Source organism: Plecotus auritus, assembly GCF_963455305.1.
Source record: "Plecotus auritus genome assembly, chromosome: 3".
In the NCBI taxonomy this organism is placed as follows: Eukaryota; Metazoa; Chordata; class Mammalia; order Chiroptera; family Vespertilionidae; genus Plecotus; species Plecotus auritus.
The window spans coordinates 25,816,105-25,833,111 of record NC_137772.1 but is presented as its reverse complement, the minus strand read 5'-3'; the positions used below and the strand labels follow the sequence as shown (position 1 = coordinate 25,833,111).

General features: G+C 37.5%; 1 protein-coding gene across 1 annotated transcript in view; it reads right to left on the bottom strand.

The window, feature by feature from the left end:
* Positions 1-17,007, bottom strand: part of LOC308243472 (disintegrin and metalloproteinase domain-containing protein 5-like) — a gene marked incomplete at both ends in the record, with an annotated part of 133,395 nt that overhangs the window by 64,928 nt on the left and 51,460 nt on the right. The window contains one exon of the mRNA XM_080659017.1: positions 3,280-3,416. Within this exon, the coding sequence (XP_080515143.1) occupies positions 3,280-3,416 (137 nt within the window). The remainder of the gene's footprint in view (positions 1-3,279; positions 3,417-17,007) is intronic.

Sequence of the window (17,007 nt, the reverse complement as noted above, 5' to 3'; positions counted from 1 at the left end):
TCAGCCTGGCCTGTGCCCTCTCACAATCCGGGACCCCTCAGGGGATGTCAGAGAGCTGGTTTTGGCCCAATCCCACAGGCCAGGCTGAGGGACCCTACTGGTACATGAATTCATGTACCAGGCCTCTAGTTTATATATATTTCTCAAAAGTCATAAACTTGAAGACTCTAAGCATGTTAATTTTATTGTGAACAAATTATACATCAACAAAGTTGATTGTTTATGAAGTATATAATTAAAACACTCAAAAATATGGTGAAACTATTCTTCTGAGAAATTATCACAAGGAAGACAAAATAAATTTATCTACTTTTTTTTTAATAAAAATTTAGAATATCAAAGGATAAAATCTATAATAATAAAAGTGTAATATGCTAATTAGACTGGACAGCCGAACAACCATCTGAATGTCATTCCCGATATCCTTCGGATGAAGCCGCAGTGGTGGGGGCCAAGGCAGAGGTGGTTAGGGGTGATCAGGCAGGCAGGTGAGTAGTTAGGGGTGATCAGGCAGGCGAGTGGTTATAGGTGATCAGGCAGGCAGGCAGGTGAGCGGTTAGGAGCCAACAGTGTCAGATTGCAAGAGGATGCAGGCCGGCCTGAGGGACATACACCCCCCATGCAAAAATTTCATGCACCAGGCCTCTAGTTAAATAATAAGCAAATATCCTTAGCTAATTAGGTCATTATTTGCATCATTTACTGAGCATTCTTATAGGCAACTGCTATTTAGTAAAAAGTAGAACAAGTGTTTACTAGAAGCAAAAATATGAACATCAGGAAACACACATGTGAAATAAGTCAGATAGTTATTGGAATAATGAAGAACACAAATAAAACAACATATTGTACAAGGGAATAAAGACACTATTTTAGAAGAGAGGACATTTAATTTAAAAAAGAACTATGGCACTCTATTTGGTTTTGCTCAATAGATAGAGCATTGGCCTGTGGACTGAAGGGTCCCAGTTTTGATTCAAGTCAAGGGCACACGGCTGGATTGCAGGCTCAATCTCCAGTAGTGGGTGTGCAGGAGGCAGCCGATCAATGATTCTCTCTCATCATTGATGTTTCTATCTCTCTCTCCCTCTCCCTTCCTCTCTAAAATCAATAAAAATAAATTAAAAAAAGAAACAAAATAAGTAAAAATATATTTAAAGAATAAAGAACTATGGCTAGCTTCATACTTATGATGTTATGCTTTTCCCTTAAGATTGGAAACAAGGCAAGGATATCCACTCTCACCATATCAATTCACATTGGGCTGAAGTTAATTCAAGTGTAAGTAAGGAAGGAAAAAAGACTTACACACAAAAAGATGGAAAAAGATTAACTGTTCTTATTCATGAATGACGAGATCTTGTTTAGAGAAAATATTACAGAATCAACAAATAAAATCTCCTGAAACTTCTAAAGTATTTAACGAGTTTGCAGCTCCCAAAGTCAATGTACTAAAATCAATTATATTTCTATGTACTAGAAAAGAGCAATTTGAGAATAAGTAGATAATTTCATTCATGATAACAAAAAAAGAATACTTAAAGATAAATGCTTAAAGATAAATTTAAATTATAAAATAAAATTACATTGCTGAAAAAAATTAAAGGCCTACATAAATGAAGTCATATACCATATTCAAGAATCAAAATACTCCATATTATTAAGATGGCAATTCTCCCAAAATTGAACTATGCAATTAAATAATACAATACTTTTTAAAAACTCAACAGGAGATTTTGTCAAAATTTAGAAGCTGATAAAATATGCATTAAAATGCAAAGAGCCTAGATTAGCCAAAAAGAACTTTGGAGAAGATGAAAAAATTTGGGTATTTGAACTACCTGATTTCAAAATTCAATAAAAGGTACAGCATAATAGGTAATATGCATCTGCATAAGTGTAGACATACAGATTAATGATATAAAATAGAGATTCCAATTAAAAATCCACACATATATGGTCACTTCATTTTTGAAAAAGTGGCCAAGGCAATTAAGTGATGAAAACAAGTGGTCTTGGAATAATTGAAAATCCATATGGCAAAAATAAAAATGAACTAAAACACATATACAGTAATTAACTAAAAATCATAAAACTGATGAAGTGTACTTCATCAAAATTAAAAACATGTTCTTAAAAAATGCATTTTAAAGAGGAAATCATGTATCTGATATGCAAAATATATGAACAATTCTTACAACTCAATAAAAGCACAAAATATTTTGTTTTTAAAAATTGGAAAAAAAAGATTTGAATAAACTCTTTATCAAAGAAGATATACAAAGCTATTAAGCATGAAAATATGTTCACATTATTAGCTCATAGGAAAAATCAGATTAAAAGCCATATGAGATAATATTACCTACCTACTAAAATGATTCGAATTAAACATACTGATCATATCAAGTCTTGGTGATGATGTAAAACAATCAGGACTGGCTACACAATTTGTGGAAACCAATGCAAAACGGAAATGTAACCCCTCTTGTTTATAAAACAAGAGAAAAGTATTATTAGCAATACTAAAATTAAAAGCTTTTTCTCCTTGCTTCAAAGTCTCTCTTTCTCAATGGGTCATGGTGTTATTCATCTACAATTTAATGCATTTCAAGATAAATAAAATGTAATTAACCTGAATTGCACATCCTTTTATTGTACAATGCCAGTTTACAGAGTGGAAGGGAGAGGAGGGATAGAGAGTTAGAAACATCGATGAGAGAGAAACATCGATCAGCTGCCTCTTGCACGCCCCCTACCGGGGATGCGCCCGCAACCAAGGCACATGCCCTTGACCGGAATCGAACCTGGGACCCTTGAGTCCACAGGCCTACGCTCTATCCACTGAGCCAAACCGGTTTTGGCTACAATGCCAGTTTAAATGAAAATATAAAAGCATGTAATTTTATGCAGAATCACTGAGATCACACAATTCATCTGGCTTGTTCCTAGAAGGAGCTTTCATGCAGGCCAGAAAAAAGAAAAAAAAAAAATATATATACACACACACACACACACACACACACACACACACACACACACAAATCAGACTCTGGAAGGTAGGAAGGAAGAAGAGAGTTTACCCAGGTATGGAGGGTTTGGGGAGTGTTGAGTCATTTTGGCGTGTTTCCGTCGGTACTTAAAAAAAAATTGTATATAGTTGTTGGATACAGTGTTCTGTAATTGTCAATTACTTTAGTTTGGTTAATGGAAATGTAAGAGCTCCTAACCAAACAAGTTCTTTAAAAGAATATGTGTATTTCATAAAGAAAATTGTCTTACATTGCTTCTGGTGACATTGTGCAAACATCTCCTGAACAATAGCAGGTATCAGTATTGTCAAAACTCAGTCCCATATGAATGCTAAGCAACTGCACGATACTGACAGCATATGACTCCAAAGATGAACCCTCTGTTTGCTAAATATAAGGGAAAGAAAAGAAAATAATTCAGCTAAGAATTCTATTGTTATTTTAAAAAACACACACAATACTTACTATAATCAAAAATTAGTAAGTGGAATTCATTTTTAAAAGGTATCAATGCATCCAAGATACCTATGTAGATGAAATTAGTTATATAAGCATTTGGATGATAGATTTGTTAAACATGGATAAATAAACACAAAAGTTTAATTTCAAAATACTATTACTTAAGGACAACAGCAGCTATCTTGGAGTCTTAAACACCACATTGTACATTGCATCTTTGAATTATTTTAAACAAAATTACTCTAATCTATATATAAAAAGCCAGTGTCCCTTATGACCAGAACGACCAAATGACCGGTTGCCATGAGGTGGCATTTACCACTTCTTGGTCCCTCCCTCCCATCCATGAGCAGGGGTGGGGTGGGATTGGGGACTGGTGAGCAGACTGAACTGCTGACCTCTTGAAGGCCCTCAGGCTCCAATGGATCAGCGATGGTGAACGGGGAAATCAGGGTGGTGGTGGGAGGACTGGCCTGGCTATCAGGCCATTGGGATCACCAGCTCATTCCCGGCTGCTCCAGGGCTCAGGCCTGTGGGAAAGCAGGTGCCAGAAACTTCACCTCCATGTGCATGCTGCCCGCTCGAGGCCGCTCACACAGGGGCAGGTTGGCCACAGACACGCCCCGCAGCCTCGGTCAGCACCTCAAGCCCCAGCAGCAGCAGCAGTGGCGTAGGCGGCGCCCACGTGAGCAGCGCCAAGCAGGCAGTGCATTCCATCAGTGGCTGGCCCAGCGCACACGCATGGAGGTGAAGTCTCCAGTGCCCGCTTTCCCGCAGGCCTGAGCCCTGGAGCAGCTGGGGATGAGCTGATGATCCCAATGGCCTGACAGTTCAATGACAGAGGCAGCATTTGGCCTGGAGACTGGCGAACAGGCAGAAGATGGCCCTGATTTCAGGAGGCTAGGCCTAGGGACCCTACCCACACGATTTAATCGTGCGCTGGGCCTCTAGTATTTTAATAATCAATTGTACATTTTTCTTTGTAGAAGGCAGCCTCTGAAATAGGTCTCAATGATTTCTACCTTCTTCTATTCATGTCCCTGAATACTTCTAGTTAACAGAATATAGCAGAAGTGACAGGTCATCATATCCAAGATAGGTTAGAAAAAGACTGACTTGGATTTTGTCTCATTCTCCTCACTCAGGGGAAAGCCAGCTAGCTATTATGCTAAGAAGTCAGCCTAATAAGAGGTCCACATAAGTGAACTTGGAAAAGATTTTCTGGGGTCTTCCAATAGCCACGGGACTGAGGTTGGAAACAAATTCTCTCAGTGTTGAATCCTGAGATTACTACAGGTCTAACTGACACCTTGATTTTGCTCACTAAGCTGTTCCTAGAATCCTACCCCACAGAACTACATTTTTATTTGCTAAGTTTTGGTATAATCAGTTATATAGCAATCAATAATTAATACACCTTCAGTAGGTATTATTGTTCTCCTTTGTTTTATTTCCATTTTCTGCATACAGCCATTTATAGCAGCTTTATTCATAATTGCCAAAACTTGCAAGCAACCATGATATCCTTGAGTAGGTGAACAAATACATAAGCTATGGCACATTTCAGACAATGGAATATTATTCAGCACTAAAAAGAAATGAGTTATCAAGTAATGAAAAGAAATAGAGGAACCTCAAATGCGTATTACTAAGTGAAAGAATCCAATCTGAAAAGGCTGCATACTGTATAATTCCAACTATACGTCATTCTCAGAAAAACAAAATTATGGAGACAATGAAAAGATTTGTGTTTGCTTGTGAGGAGGGGAGAAATTAATAAGCAGAGCACAGTGAATATATTCCAGACCCATAGAACGTACACCAAGATTGAACCCTAAAGTAAATTAGACTTTGAGTGACTTTGATGGGCCAATGTAGGTTCAGCTTTGGTTTAAAGAAAATATTACAACCCAAAGACTTCACCTACTTTCCTGTTACCAAACAAACCAAAACTGAGTCAAACGGCCCATACAACTATCTGTATCCTGATTCTGGAGCCCTGACCTCAAGCACAGATACTTTAAATGGCAAACAACCTGTCAACCTATTATCAACTTACAACTAAATTTGGTCATATGATTTAAAACCTATTTACAACAGAACACTTCTCCTCACCTAAGGAAAAACTTCAGTCTGTTGGACAGTTTTCAATCCAGCCATGCCTAATTTGGGTTTTGATTTTGCTAGTCATGCTCTGGCACAGATACCAATGTCCCTTTTGCTATCTGTGTATCTATAAGCCCCTTGATTTAAATAATATTTATAAGTTGGGGTCCCAAGTTACAGGCCCAATAATTCATATTACAAAACAGGGCTTCAGCATCATTATAATACCACAGAGCCACAAAAACAAGACCTACATAAACTCAAGAGGGTATCATCTTAAGGGTATCCACATCTCAAACAACATTACCTTGGCTCAAGGTCTAACTGCTAGAAATGATATTGTACAGAGAAAACCCTAACGACCTCATCAAAAACTACTAGATTTAATAAATGAATTTGACAAAGTAGCAGCACAGAAAATTAACATCCAGAAATCAATAGCATTTTGTACACTAAGAATGAACTCTCAGAAGGAGAAATAAAAGAAAACATGTACCATTGCAACAATAACAACAACAAAAAAAGATACCTGGGAATTAACCAAGTAGGTTAAAGACCTGTACTCAGCAAACTATGGGACACTGAAAAAAGAAATAGAGGAAGATACAAACAAGAGCAAGCATATACTATGTTCATAGATAGGAAGAATTAACATCATTAAAATGTTCATACTAACCAAAACAATCTATAGATTCAATGCAAACCCAATTAAAAAACCAATGGCATATTTCACAGATCTAGAACAAATACTCCAAAAATTTATATGAAACCAAAAAAAGAACAAAATAGGAGGGATTGCAAAAACTACAAGCTATACTACAAAGCCATTGTAAATAAAACAGTCTGGTACTGGCACAAGAACAGGCATGCAGACCAATGGAACAGAACAGATATGCCAGAAATCAACCCACACCTTTATGGTCAATTAATATTTGACAAAGAAGGAAAGTACATGCAATAGAATAAAGAAAGTCTCTTCAATAAATGGTGCGGGGAAAATTGGACAGGTACATGTAAAAAAAATGAAACTAGACCACCAACTTATACCATACACAAGAATAAGTTCAAAATGGATAACAGACTAAAATATAAGTTGTGAAACCATAAAAATCCTAGAAGAAACCACAGGTAGCAAAATCTCAGACATCTCTTACAGCAATATTTTTACCAATACATCTCATAGGGCAAAAGAAACTAAGGAGAAAATAAACAAATGGGACTACATCAAAATTAAAAGCTTCTGCACAGCAAAAGAAACCATCTTCAAAATGAAAAGGGAACACACTGAATATGAGACATTTGCCAATGATACATTTGATAAGGAGTTAATTTTCAAAATATATAAAGAACTCATTTAACTCAACAAAAGGAAGACAAACAATCCAATAAAAAATGGGAAAAGGACCTGATTAGATACCTCTCTAAAGAGGATATACAGATGTCCAATAGACATATGAAAAAATGCTCAGTCATTAATCATCAGAGAGATGCAAATTAAAACTACATTGAGTTATCACCTCACACCTGCCAGAATGGCTACCATCAATAAATAAGCAAATAACAAACAAATAACATGTATTGGTGAGGATGTGGAGAAAAAGGAACCCTCGTGCACTGCTGGTGAGAATACAGACTGGTGCAGTCATTGTGGAAAACTGTATGGAGTTTCCTCAAAAAATTAAAAATGGATCTGCCATTTGACCCAGTAATCCCACTTTTAGACTCTATACTAAGAATCCCGAAACACTAATCAGAAAGAATATATGCACCCTATGCTCACAGCAGCATTATTTACAGTAGTAAGAAGGGGAACAACTCAAATGCCTGTAAGTACATGAATGACTAAAAAAATCTGTGATACATTTACACAATGGAATACTATGCAGCTGTAAAAAAGAAGGATCTCTTAACCTTTTTGACAGCATGGATGGACCTGGAGATTTTTTTTAAGATTTTCTTTTTGTTTATTTTTTCTATTGTTTAAAGTATTAGATATGTCTCCTTTTCCCCAGATTGACCCCCCTGCCCAAACCCTCCTCCCAGGACAAGCCCCCACTGCCCCAGTGTCTGTGTCCATTGGTTATGCTAATATGCATGCATACAAGTCCTTTGGCTGATCTCTTATCCCCCTTCCCTTGCCTTTTCTCTGAGGTTGGACGGTCTGTTCAGTGTTTCGGACCAGGATATTTTTATGCTAAGCAAAATAAGCCATTCAGAGAAAGACAAATATCACATGATCTCACTTATATGTGGAATCTAAATGAACAAAATAAACTGATGAACAAAATAGGTCCAGAGTCATGGAAGCATGGAAAACACTGACAGATATCAGAGGGATTGGGGGAGAGAAAGTGGGAAGCGATTAACCAAAGAATTTATGTACATGTATGCATAGCCCATGGACACAGGCAATAGTGTGATGAAGGCCTGGGTTGCAGCAGGAGCCAGGTAGAGGGGGACAAATGGGGCAAATTGGGGGACATCTATAATATTCTCAACAATAAAAATAAACTAAATAAATAAAAATAAAATGGGCAAAAACAGAGAGGGAAAATTTTTAAAAAAACAACTATGAATAAGAACAATAAATAGAAACAATTCAATATCCATTTATTAAAAATTATCAACACAGTGTGTAGAGAGGGAAAGTACCACAACAAGAAAAAAGCTCTATATGACAAGTCTACAGCTAACATCATACTCAACGTGAAAAGCTAAATGTTTTTCTTCTAAGATCAGGAAAAAGACAAGGATGTTCTCTCCCACCACTTTTATTCAATATAATATTGAAAGTACTAATTAAAGCAATTAAGCAAAGGGGGGAAAAGCATCCAAATTGGTAAAGAAGAAGTAAAGATGTCACTATTTGCATTTGACATGCTACTATATACAGAAAGCCCTAAAACAAAACAAACAAAAAAGTTAGGAGTAAAAAATTAATTCTGCAAAGTAGCTGGATACAAAATTAATACACAAAAATCTGTTGCATTTATGTACACTAATAAACTATCAGAGTAATTTTAAAAAACAAGCTCATTTATAATAGTAACATAACAGAAAATATTAGGAATAAATTTAACCAAGCAGGTGAAAGATCTCTACTCTGAAAACTATATGATATTGAAAGAAATTGGAAAGATATTCCATTAATATTGTTAAAATGTCCATACCCAAACTATAGATTCAATGCAACCGCTACTAAAAATTCCAATTCCATTTTTCATAGAAATTGAAAAAATAATGCTAAAATTTGTATAGAACTACAACAGACCCCAAACAGCAAAAACAATCCTGAGAAAGAACAAAGCTGGAGGCATCACACTTCCAGTTCTGAAACTATATTGCAAAGCTATAGTAACCCAAAAGTATGGTATAGCCCTGGCTGGTGTGGCTCAGTTGGTTGAGCATCACCCTGTGCACCAAAAGGTGGTTGGATCAATTCCGGGTCATGCACATGCCCAGGTTGCAGGCTCAGTCCTTGGAAGTGTTAGGTGCAAGAGGCAAAGCAATCAATGATTCCCTCTCATACGTCTCTCTCCTTTTCTCTATCCAGATCCTCTTTCTCTAAAATCAATAAAAACATTTTTTGAAGTATGGTATAGGTACAGAATAGGGCCCCAAAATAAACCCCTGAAGATATGATCAACTAATATTTGACAAGGGAGCCAAGAATACTCAATTGAAAAAAGATAGCCTCTTCAATAAATGGTGTTGGAAAAACTGAATATTTACATTCAAATAATTAAATGGGACCCTTTATCTTAGACTGCTTACAAAAATTTACTAAATAAATTGACAATTAAAATGTAAGAAGTGACCCCAGCCAATATAGCTCAGTGGTTAAGCATTGACCCAGGAACCAAGGGGTCACCAGTTCAATTTCTGGTCAGAGCACATGCCCAGATTGCAGGCTCAATCCCCAGTAGGGGGCATGCAGTATGTAGCCAATCAATGATGTTTCTCTCCCATCGATGTTTCTCTCTCTCTATTCCTAACCCTTCCTCTCTCTTGATGTGGGGTTAGGGGAATGAGAAGAGTTAAACCAAAGAACTTATATACTTCTATGCAAAGACCTTGGGGGGTAGGGGCTGGGAGGATGGGGTTAAAGAGGGGTAAATGTGAGACATCTGTAATATTATCAACAATAAAAATTATACATTAAATATACATATAAGAAGTGAAATCATAAAACTTTAAAAAGAAATATTAAAAAATCTCCTTGACATTCGTCTTGCCAATTATTTTAAGGATATGATACCAAAACCACCAAAAAAAAGCAAAAATAAATAAGTGGAACTACATCAATAAAAAGGTTCTACACAACAAAAGAACGATAAACAAAATGAAAAGGTTACCTACAGAATGTGAGAAAGTGTGCAAATTATATCTTTGATAAGGAGTTAATATCCAAAATATAGGAACTCATATACAATTCACTAGCAAAAAACAAGTAATCTGATTAAGAAATGGTCATAGAACCTGAATACACATTTCTCCAAAGAAGATTTTAAACGGCCACCAGATACATTGAAAGGTGCTTAACATCAATAAACATCAGGGAAATACAAGTCAAAGCCACAAGAAATATCACCACACCTGTTAGAATGGCTATTATCAAAAATACAAGAGATAACACGTACTGGAAACGATGTGAAGAAAATGGAAGCCTGTTTCCTGTTTTTGGAAATATGAATTGGTATAACCAGTATAGAAAACAGCATGATGGTTCCTAAAACTATTAAAAAAAGAACTATCATATGGATCAGCAGTTCCACTAGTTAGTATATACAGGGTATCCCCAAAAAATGTATACACACTTTTGAAAATGAAATGTATTTTAATAAACTCTGCCTTTATAATTATTCAGCATTTGGTGGGGGGGGGGAATCCTACATCTGAAGAAAATGAAGTCACTATCTCAAAGAGATATCTGTAGCCCATATTCAATGCAAATTATTCACAATAGCCAAGATATGGAAATAACCTAAATGTCCATCAATAGATGAGTGAATAAAAAAATTGTGATATATCTGTATCTATAATAATAAAAGTGTAATATGCTAATTAGACTGGACATCCTTCCAGACGTCCTTCCTTCCAGACAAAGCCTCAACAGGCAAGGGCCATGACAGAGGCAGCAGAGGACTCTGGCCATGGCATCGGGCCTCTAGTATATGTATATATGTACGTATGTATGTATGTATACATACATATATATACAAACAACATGGATAAATCTTGAAGCAAAGAATGAACTGGTGGTTGTCAAGAGTGGAGACTATGAGGTGGGAATGAGTAAACGTAGTCAAAGTGTACGAACATCTAGTTTCTGGAGATACAATGTACAGCATAGTAATGAGAATTAACAATACTGTATTATATATTTGAAAATTTCTAAGAGAATAGATTTAAAGATTCTCAGCACACACACACACACACACACACACATAGTAACTATATGAGATGATGGATGTGTTAACCTTATTGTGGCAATAATTTCCCATATATACATATATCATATCATCACATTATAGACCTTAAACTTACATAATGCTATAACAAGTACATACCAGAAGTGATTTTAAATCTTTTTAATCTGTCAATGGCAATTTGCTTCATTGTAGTTGCTACTAAAAGTTTAACCAACTGCACAAATTGCTCAATATGAAAATAACAGTGCACACATCTCTTTCTGAGGCATTCTCAAGTTAGTTCCCTTTCCTAATTTTTAAATAACTTGTGACAAATGGAATATAACACTGTAGTTAGAGCTCGTTCTCACTTTTTCCATAAAACAGTGGATTATGAATATTTGATAGCTATTTTTTCCTACAAGTCTGCTCCTCCAAAACATAAGGACTTGAATGCAGTAATAAAAACAGTTAGCATAAAATAGAAAAAAATCTCATTTAATAAAAAAGTAAATGAATGTACACAAATTCTTAATTTTGAGAGAAAATTTGATATGTTCAATAATTAACATTATTGAATATACTAGTGGCCCAGTGCACAAAATTTGTGCATGGGGGAGGGGATGTCCCTCAGCCCGGCCTGTACCCTCTCTAATCTGGAACCTCTCGAGGGATGTTCAACTGCCAGTTTAGGCCTGATCCCAAAGGATTGCCCCTAACCACTCTGCCTGCTGGCCTTCTCGTCCCCAACTGCCCCCCTGCCTTGCTGGCCTAATCGTCCCCAACTGCCCCCCCTGCCGGCCTGCTAGTCCCAAACTGCCCTCCCCTCCTGGCCTGATTGCTCCTAACTGCCTCTGCCTCAGCCCTGCCACCATGGCTTTGTCCGGAAGGACACCCAGGTCTACTGGAAGGTCTCCTGGTCTAATTAGCATACTACCCTTTTATTAGTATAAATAATAATATTGATGCAAGCATACCACTGTCCAAAACAATTAAATGTTGACTTGCAATATATTATGATCAGTTCAATTTATAGTTGTTCTATTTTTAAAAGCAATTATATATAGTATAATTATGTTCCAAAATTAGTAATATAAAATACTATTAAAGAATGAGTAGGGAGGAGGGGAAAAATGGCGGCGCAATAGACAGACATGTTCCAAGCCTTGTCCCGGAGCAGAAAGAAAGAACAGCTGAGGGTCGCACGAGGAGTGTTTGTTGGCAAGTTGGGGGACAGCTGAACTCCAGAAGAAGGTGGGGGACTGCTAGACAGGGTTCCCCTGACCTGGCAGCCCCCACTGCGGCTGGGTCCCCTCGCGGAGCTGCAGGCTTGAACGCGGAGTCTGCACCATCTTGAACCGGAAAGTGGAGCTTATCGGAAGCCTGAGAATCCACAACTGCAGCACCCACGGAACAGCTGCGAGCCCCAGAAAAATGCTCCCCAATTGGCGCAAACACACGGGTTCAGAGGAGCTCTACACTCCACCACAGAAAGGTCAGAGTTCGCCTGGGATAAGGTGAGGTCTCTGGTCCCGGCGGGAGAGAGGAACGCACATTTTGCAGGAGCTGGAGGACCAGGGAAGTCTGTGCCTAGAAAAATCCGTGGCTGTTGGGGCTGGCGTGATCTGTGAACGTGGAAGGGGGTCCTCAGAGCTGCTAACAGAAGGGCTCTCGAAAAAGCAACCCATTTTGATCTGATGTGCAGGGACACCCTAAGAATTTCAGGGGTGTGCCGGCTGCCTAGACTTACGCGCAGCCACGGAGTTCGCGCACTTGGGCTTTTTCCTCTTCAAATCCTTGCTTCTGATTACTAAGCCCAATACATAGGATCACCCAGTTGGGGACACCCTGGGAGACTGCAGGGGAAAGTTGTTTTTCTGGAACCTGGGGATCGGAGCGGGGAGTGACCATCAGAGAGCCAGCTCTGAGGCAGCCCACTCCCACAAACCGGTAGTGAGTGCCACAGGGAAAGAAGGCTCTAACACTGCCTAGAGAGGCCATATATAGACCCGGAAGTTAATCCAGAAACACTGCCACCCAGGGGCTGAATCACAAATTTTCTCTTGTGCAATCAAAAATAAAGGAATACGAGAAATTAAGACACACCGCCTGCTTAAAATCAGGGCTGGCTTACAACACTGAAGAGCAGTGGAACGCAGGGAACTGCAATACTGTCCGGACTGAGAAACAGGCGTGCCAAACAGAACAACAGAGGAAGTGAATGACCTTCACTACTCCACATTTTATTTTTATTTTTTATTTTTTTATTTTCATTTTTTGCATCTTTTACTCCAGAAACTAATTTTTTTCCTTTTTTCCTCACTTGATTTTACCTTTTTAATTATTACATTTTTATTTTCAATCCATATTATTACTACTGCTATTTTATCTTTTTTTTTTTTAAGTGTCATTTTATTTTCGCTTCATTTTATTTTGGGATTAGTGTTCTACATTCTATTTTTAATCTTTCCTTTAGCATCTTTTTACTCTATCTCAACTCTACCTTTATGCCATCACTCTCTTCCTAACCTTCCCCTTTTCGGTGTCCTGTTTATCTTACCCCTTTCCTGCTTTAGATTTTCCCTATTCTTTCTGTTTATGCCTTGTTAAAATTTCACCCTACTTAATATCTAATCTCCAATCCCCTGCTTCAAGTCCATACACACCTCTCTCTTCGCTGTCTTAACTATCCAAAAAATTTTTTCTCTCTGTCCTTTTGTTGTTGTTCGCTTGAATGTAGATTATATCGAATTTTTATGTTTTTTTGTGAGATTGTTTTGCTTATTCTTCTTTTGTTTATTTTTTTGTTTGTTTAGTGCTTCTGTTTTCCCTTGCCTCACTCAATATTAGTTGGTGTTGTAGTTTGTATTAATCCCCAGGTACTTGTTGCTGGCATTTGCTGGGATTAGTGATTGTTCTATTGGAGTTTTATCCCCAATATATATAGTCTGTTCCCCTTTTTCTCTTAGTCTCTTTCTTGTCTCTCTTATTTTTTGTTCCTTTTCCCAATTTCATTTTAACACTCCTTTTTATTCCTTTCTTTCTTTTTCCTCTTCTTCTTTCTCTCCTATCCCCTAATTTGCCTTTCTCTAGTGGTCACCTTTATTGGAGGTTATTAATATCGTGAATACATTTCTGTTCAGTGCCTTGTGTGTTGTACCTGGTGGTGCTGTATTTTGTGCCTTTAAATCAACGCAGGAGAGAGAGAACTACATAACCAGACACCCAGAGAAGAGAGACCATGGGGAGACAAAGAAACAGCCTGCATATGAAAGAAAAGCAGGCATCACCAGAAAAGGAAGTAAACGAAATGGAGGCAAGAAACCTTACAGAAAAAGAATTCAGAGAAATGGTCATAAGGTGACTGAAAAGAATGGAGGACAAATTCGACAATATGAGCAAGAACCAAGAGGAAATGAAGAAGAACCAAGAAGAAATGAAAAATGACATTGCTGCTGTAAAGAACTCAATAGAAAGCATCAAGAGTAGTCTAGAAGAAGCAGAGGACCGCATCAGTGAGCTAGAAGACAAAATGAGAAAAAATACCCAAGTAGAGCAACTTCTAGAAAAAAAAAATTAAAAGGCAGGAAGAGAGCCTAAGGGAACTTTGCGACAAAATGAAACAAAACAACATCCGCATAATAGGGGTTCCAGAAGGAAAGGAAGCTGAGCAAGGAATAGAAAACCTCTTTGAAGAAATAATGACAGAAAATTTCCCTGATATAGGGAAGAAAAAACCCACACAAATTCAACAGGCTCACAGAGTACCAAGCAAAATAAACCCCAAAAGACCGACGCCAAGGCACATTATAATTAAATTGAAAAACACCAACGACAAAGTAAGAATCTTAAAAGCAGCAAGAGAGAGACAGAAAGTTACATACAAAGGAACCCCCATCAGACTAGCAACTGCTTTCTCACCAGAAACTCATCAGGCCAGGAGGGAATGGAATGAAATATACAAAGTCATGCAAAGGAAGGGTCTGAATCCAAGAATACTGTACCCAGCAAGGCTATCAATCAAAATTGAAGGTGAGATCAGGAGCTTCACAGACAAAAAAAGGACTAAGGGAATTTATTACCACCAAACCAGCAATGCAAGAAATGCTAAAGGGTCTGCTGTAAAAAAAAAAAAAAAAGGAATAGGAAGTGAAGAAGGAACAGAAGGAACACAGGGGTAAAGAATAGGAATGGTGACAAATAAGTACCTATCAGTAATAACTTTAAATGTAAATGGATTAAATGCCCCAATCAAAAGACATAGGGTAACAGATTGGATAAGAAAACACGACCCATATATCTGCTGTCTACAAGAAACCCACCTCAGAAAAAAAGACGCACACAGACTGAGGGTGAAGGGATGGAAAAAGGTTTTTCAGGCAAAAGGAACTGAAAAAAAAGCTGGGGTAGCAATACTTATATCTGACAAATTAGATCTCAAAGTGAAGGACATAACAACAGATAAGGAAGGCCATTTCATAATACTAAAGGGAGCAATCCAACAAGAAGAAATAACTCTGGTAAACATATATGCACCCAATACAGGAGCACCGAAATACATAAAAAAACTCCTGGAGGATATCAAAGGAGAGACTGACAGCAATACAATCATAGTAGGAGACTTTAATACCCCACTATCACCATTGGACAAATCCTCTAAACAAAAAATCAGCAAAGAAACATCAATCCTAAATGACTCACTAGACCAGATGGAATTAATTGACATCTTCAGAACATTTCACCCCAAAGCCACAGAATATACATTCTTCTCAAGTGCACATGGGTCATTTTCAAAGATAGGTCATATGTTGGGACATAGGCAAAGTCTCTTCAAATTCAAGAATATAGAAATCATATCAAGCATCTTCTCAGACCACAGTGGCATAAAACTGGAAATCAACTACAATAAAAACAACCCAAAGAAATCAAACACATGGAGACTAAACAGCATTCTATTAAACCATGACTGGGTTACTAGAGAGATCAAAGAAGAAATAAAAAACATCATGGCAATAAATGACAATGAAAACACTACAATCAAAAATCTATGGGACACAGCGAAAGCAGTCTTGAGAGGGAAGTTCATAGCTCTACAAGCCTACTGCAAAAAACAAGAAACAATGGAAATAAATTACCTAACCCAACAACTCAAAGAGTTAGAAAGAGAGCAACAAAAAAAGCCCAGTGTAAGCAGAAGGGAGGAAATAATAAAGATCAGAGCGGAGATAAACGACATAGAGACCAAAGAAACAATACAAAAGATCAACAAAACCAAGAGCTGGTTCTTTGAAAGGATAAACAAGATTGATGAACCTCTAGCCAGGCTCACCAAGAAGCAAAGAGAGAGGACCCAAATAAACAAAATCAGAAATGAAAGAGGTGAAATAACAACAGATCCCGCCGAAATACAAATGATTGTTAAAAAATACCATGAACAACTCTATTCCAACAAACTGGACAACCTGGAGGAAATGGACATATTCCTAGAAAAATATAACCTTCCAAAACTCAATCAGGAAGAATCTAAACATCTCAATAGGCCAATAACTATGGAATAAATTGAAGCAGTCATCAAAGAGCTTCCGGCAAACAAAAGCCCGGGGCCAGACGGCTTCACAGGAGAGTTTTACCAAACATTCAAGGAAGAACTAAAACCTATCCTCCTCAGACTATTCCAAAAAATTTAAGAGGAAGGAACACTTCCAAGCTCCTTCTATGAAGCCAGCATCACCCTAATACCAAAACCAGATAAAGACAACACAATGAAGGAGAATTACAGGCCAATATCCCTCATGAACGTAGATGCCAAAATCCTCAACAAAATTCTAGCAAATCCGATCCAGTAGTACATCAGAAAGATCATACACGATGACCAAGTAGGGTTTATCCCAGGAATGCAAGGATGGTACAATATCCACAAATCAATAAATGTGATACATCACATAAACAAATTGAGAGATAAAAATCACATAATTATATCAATAGATGCAGAAAAAGCATTT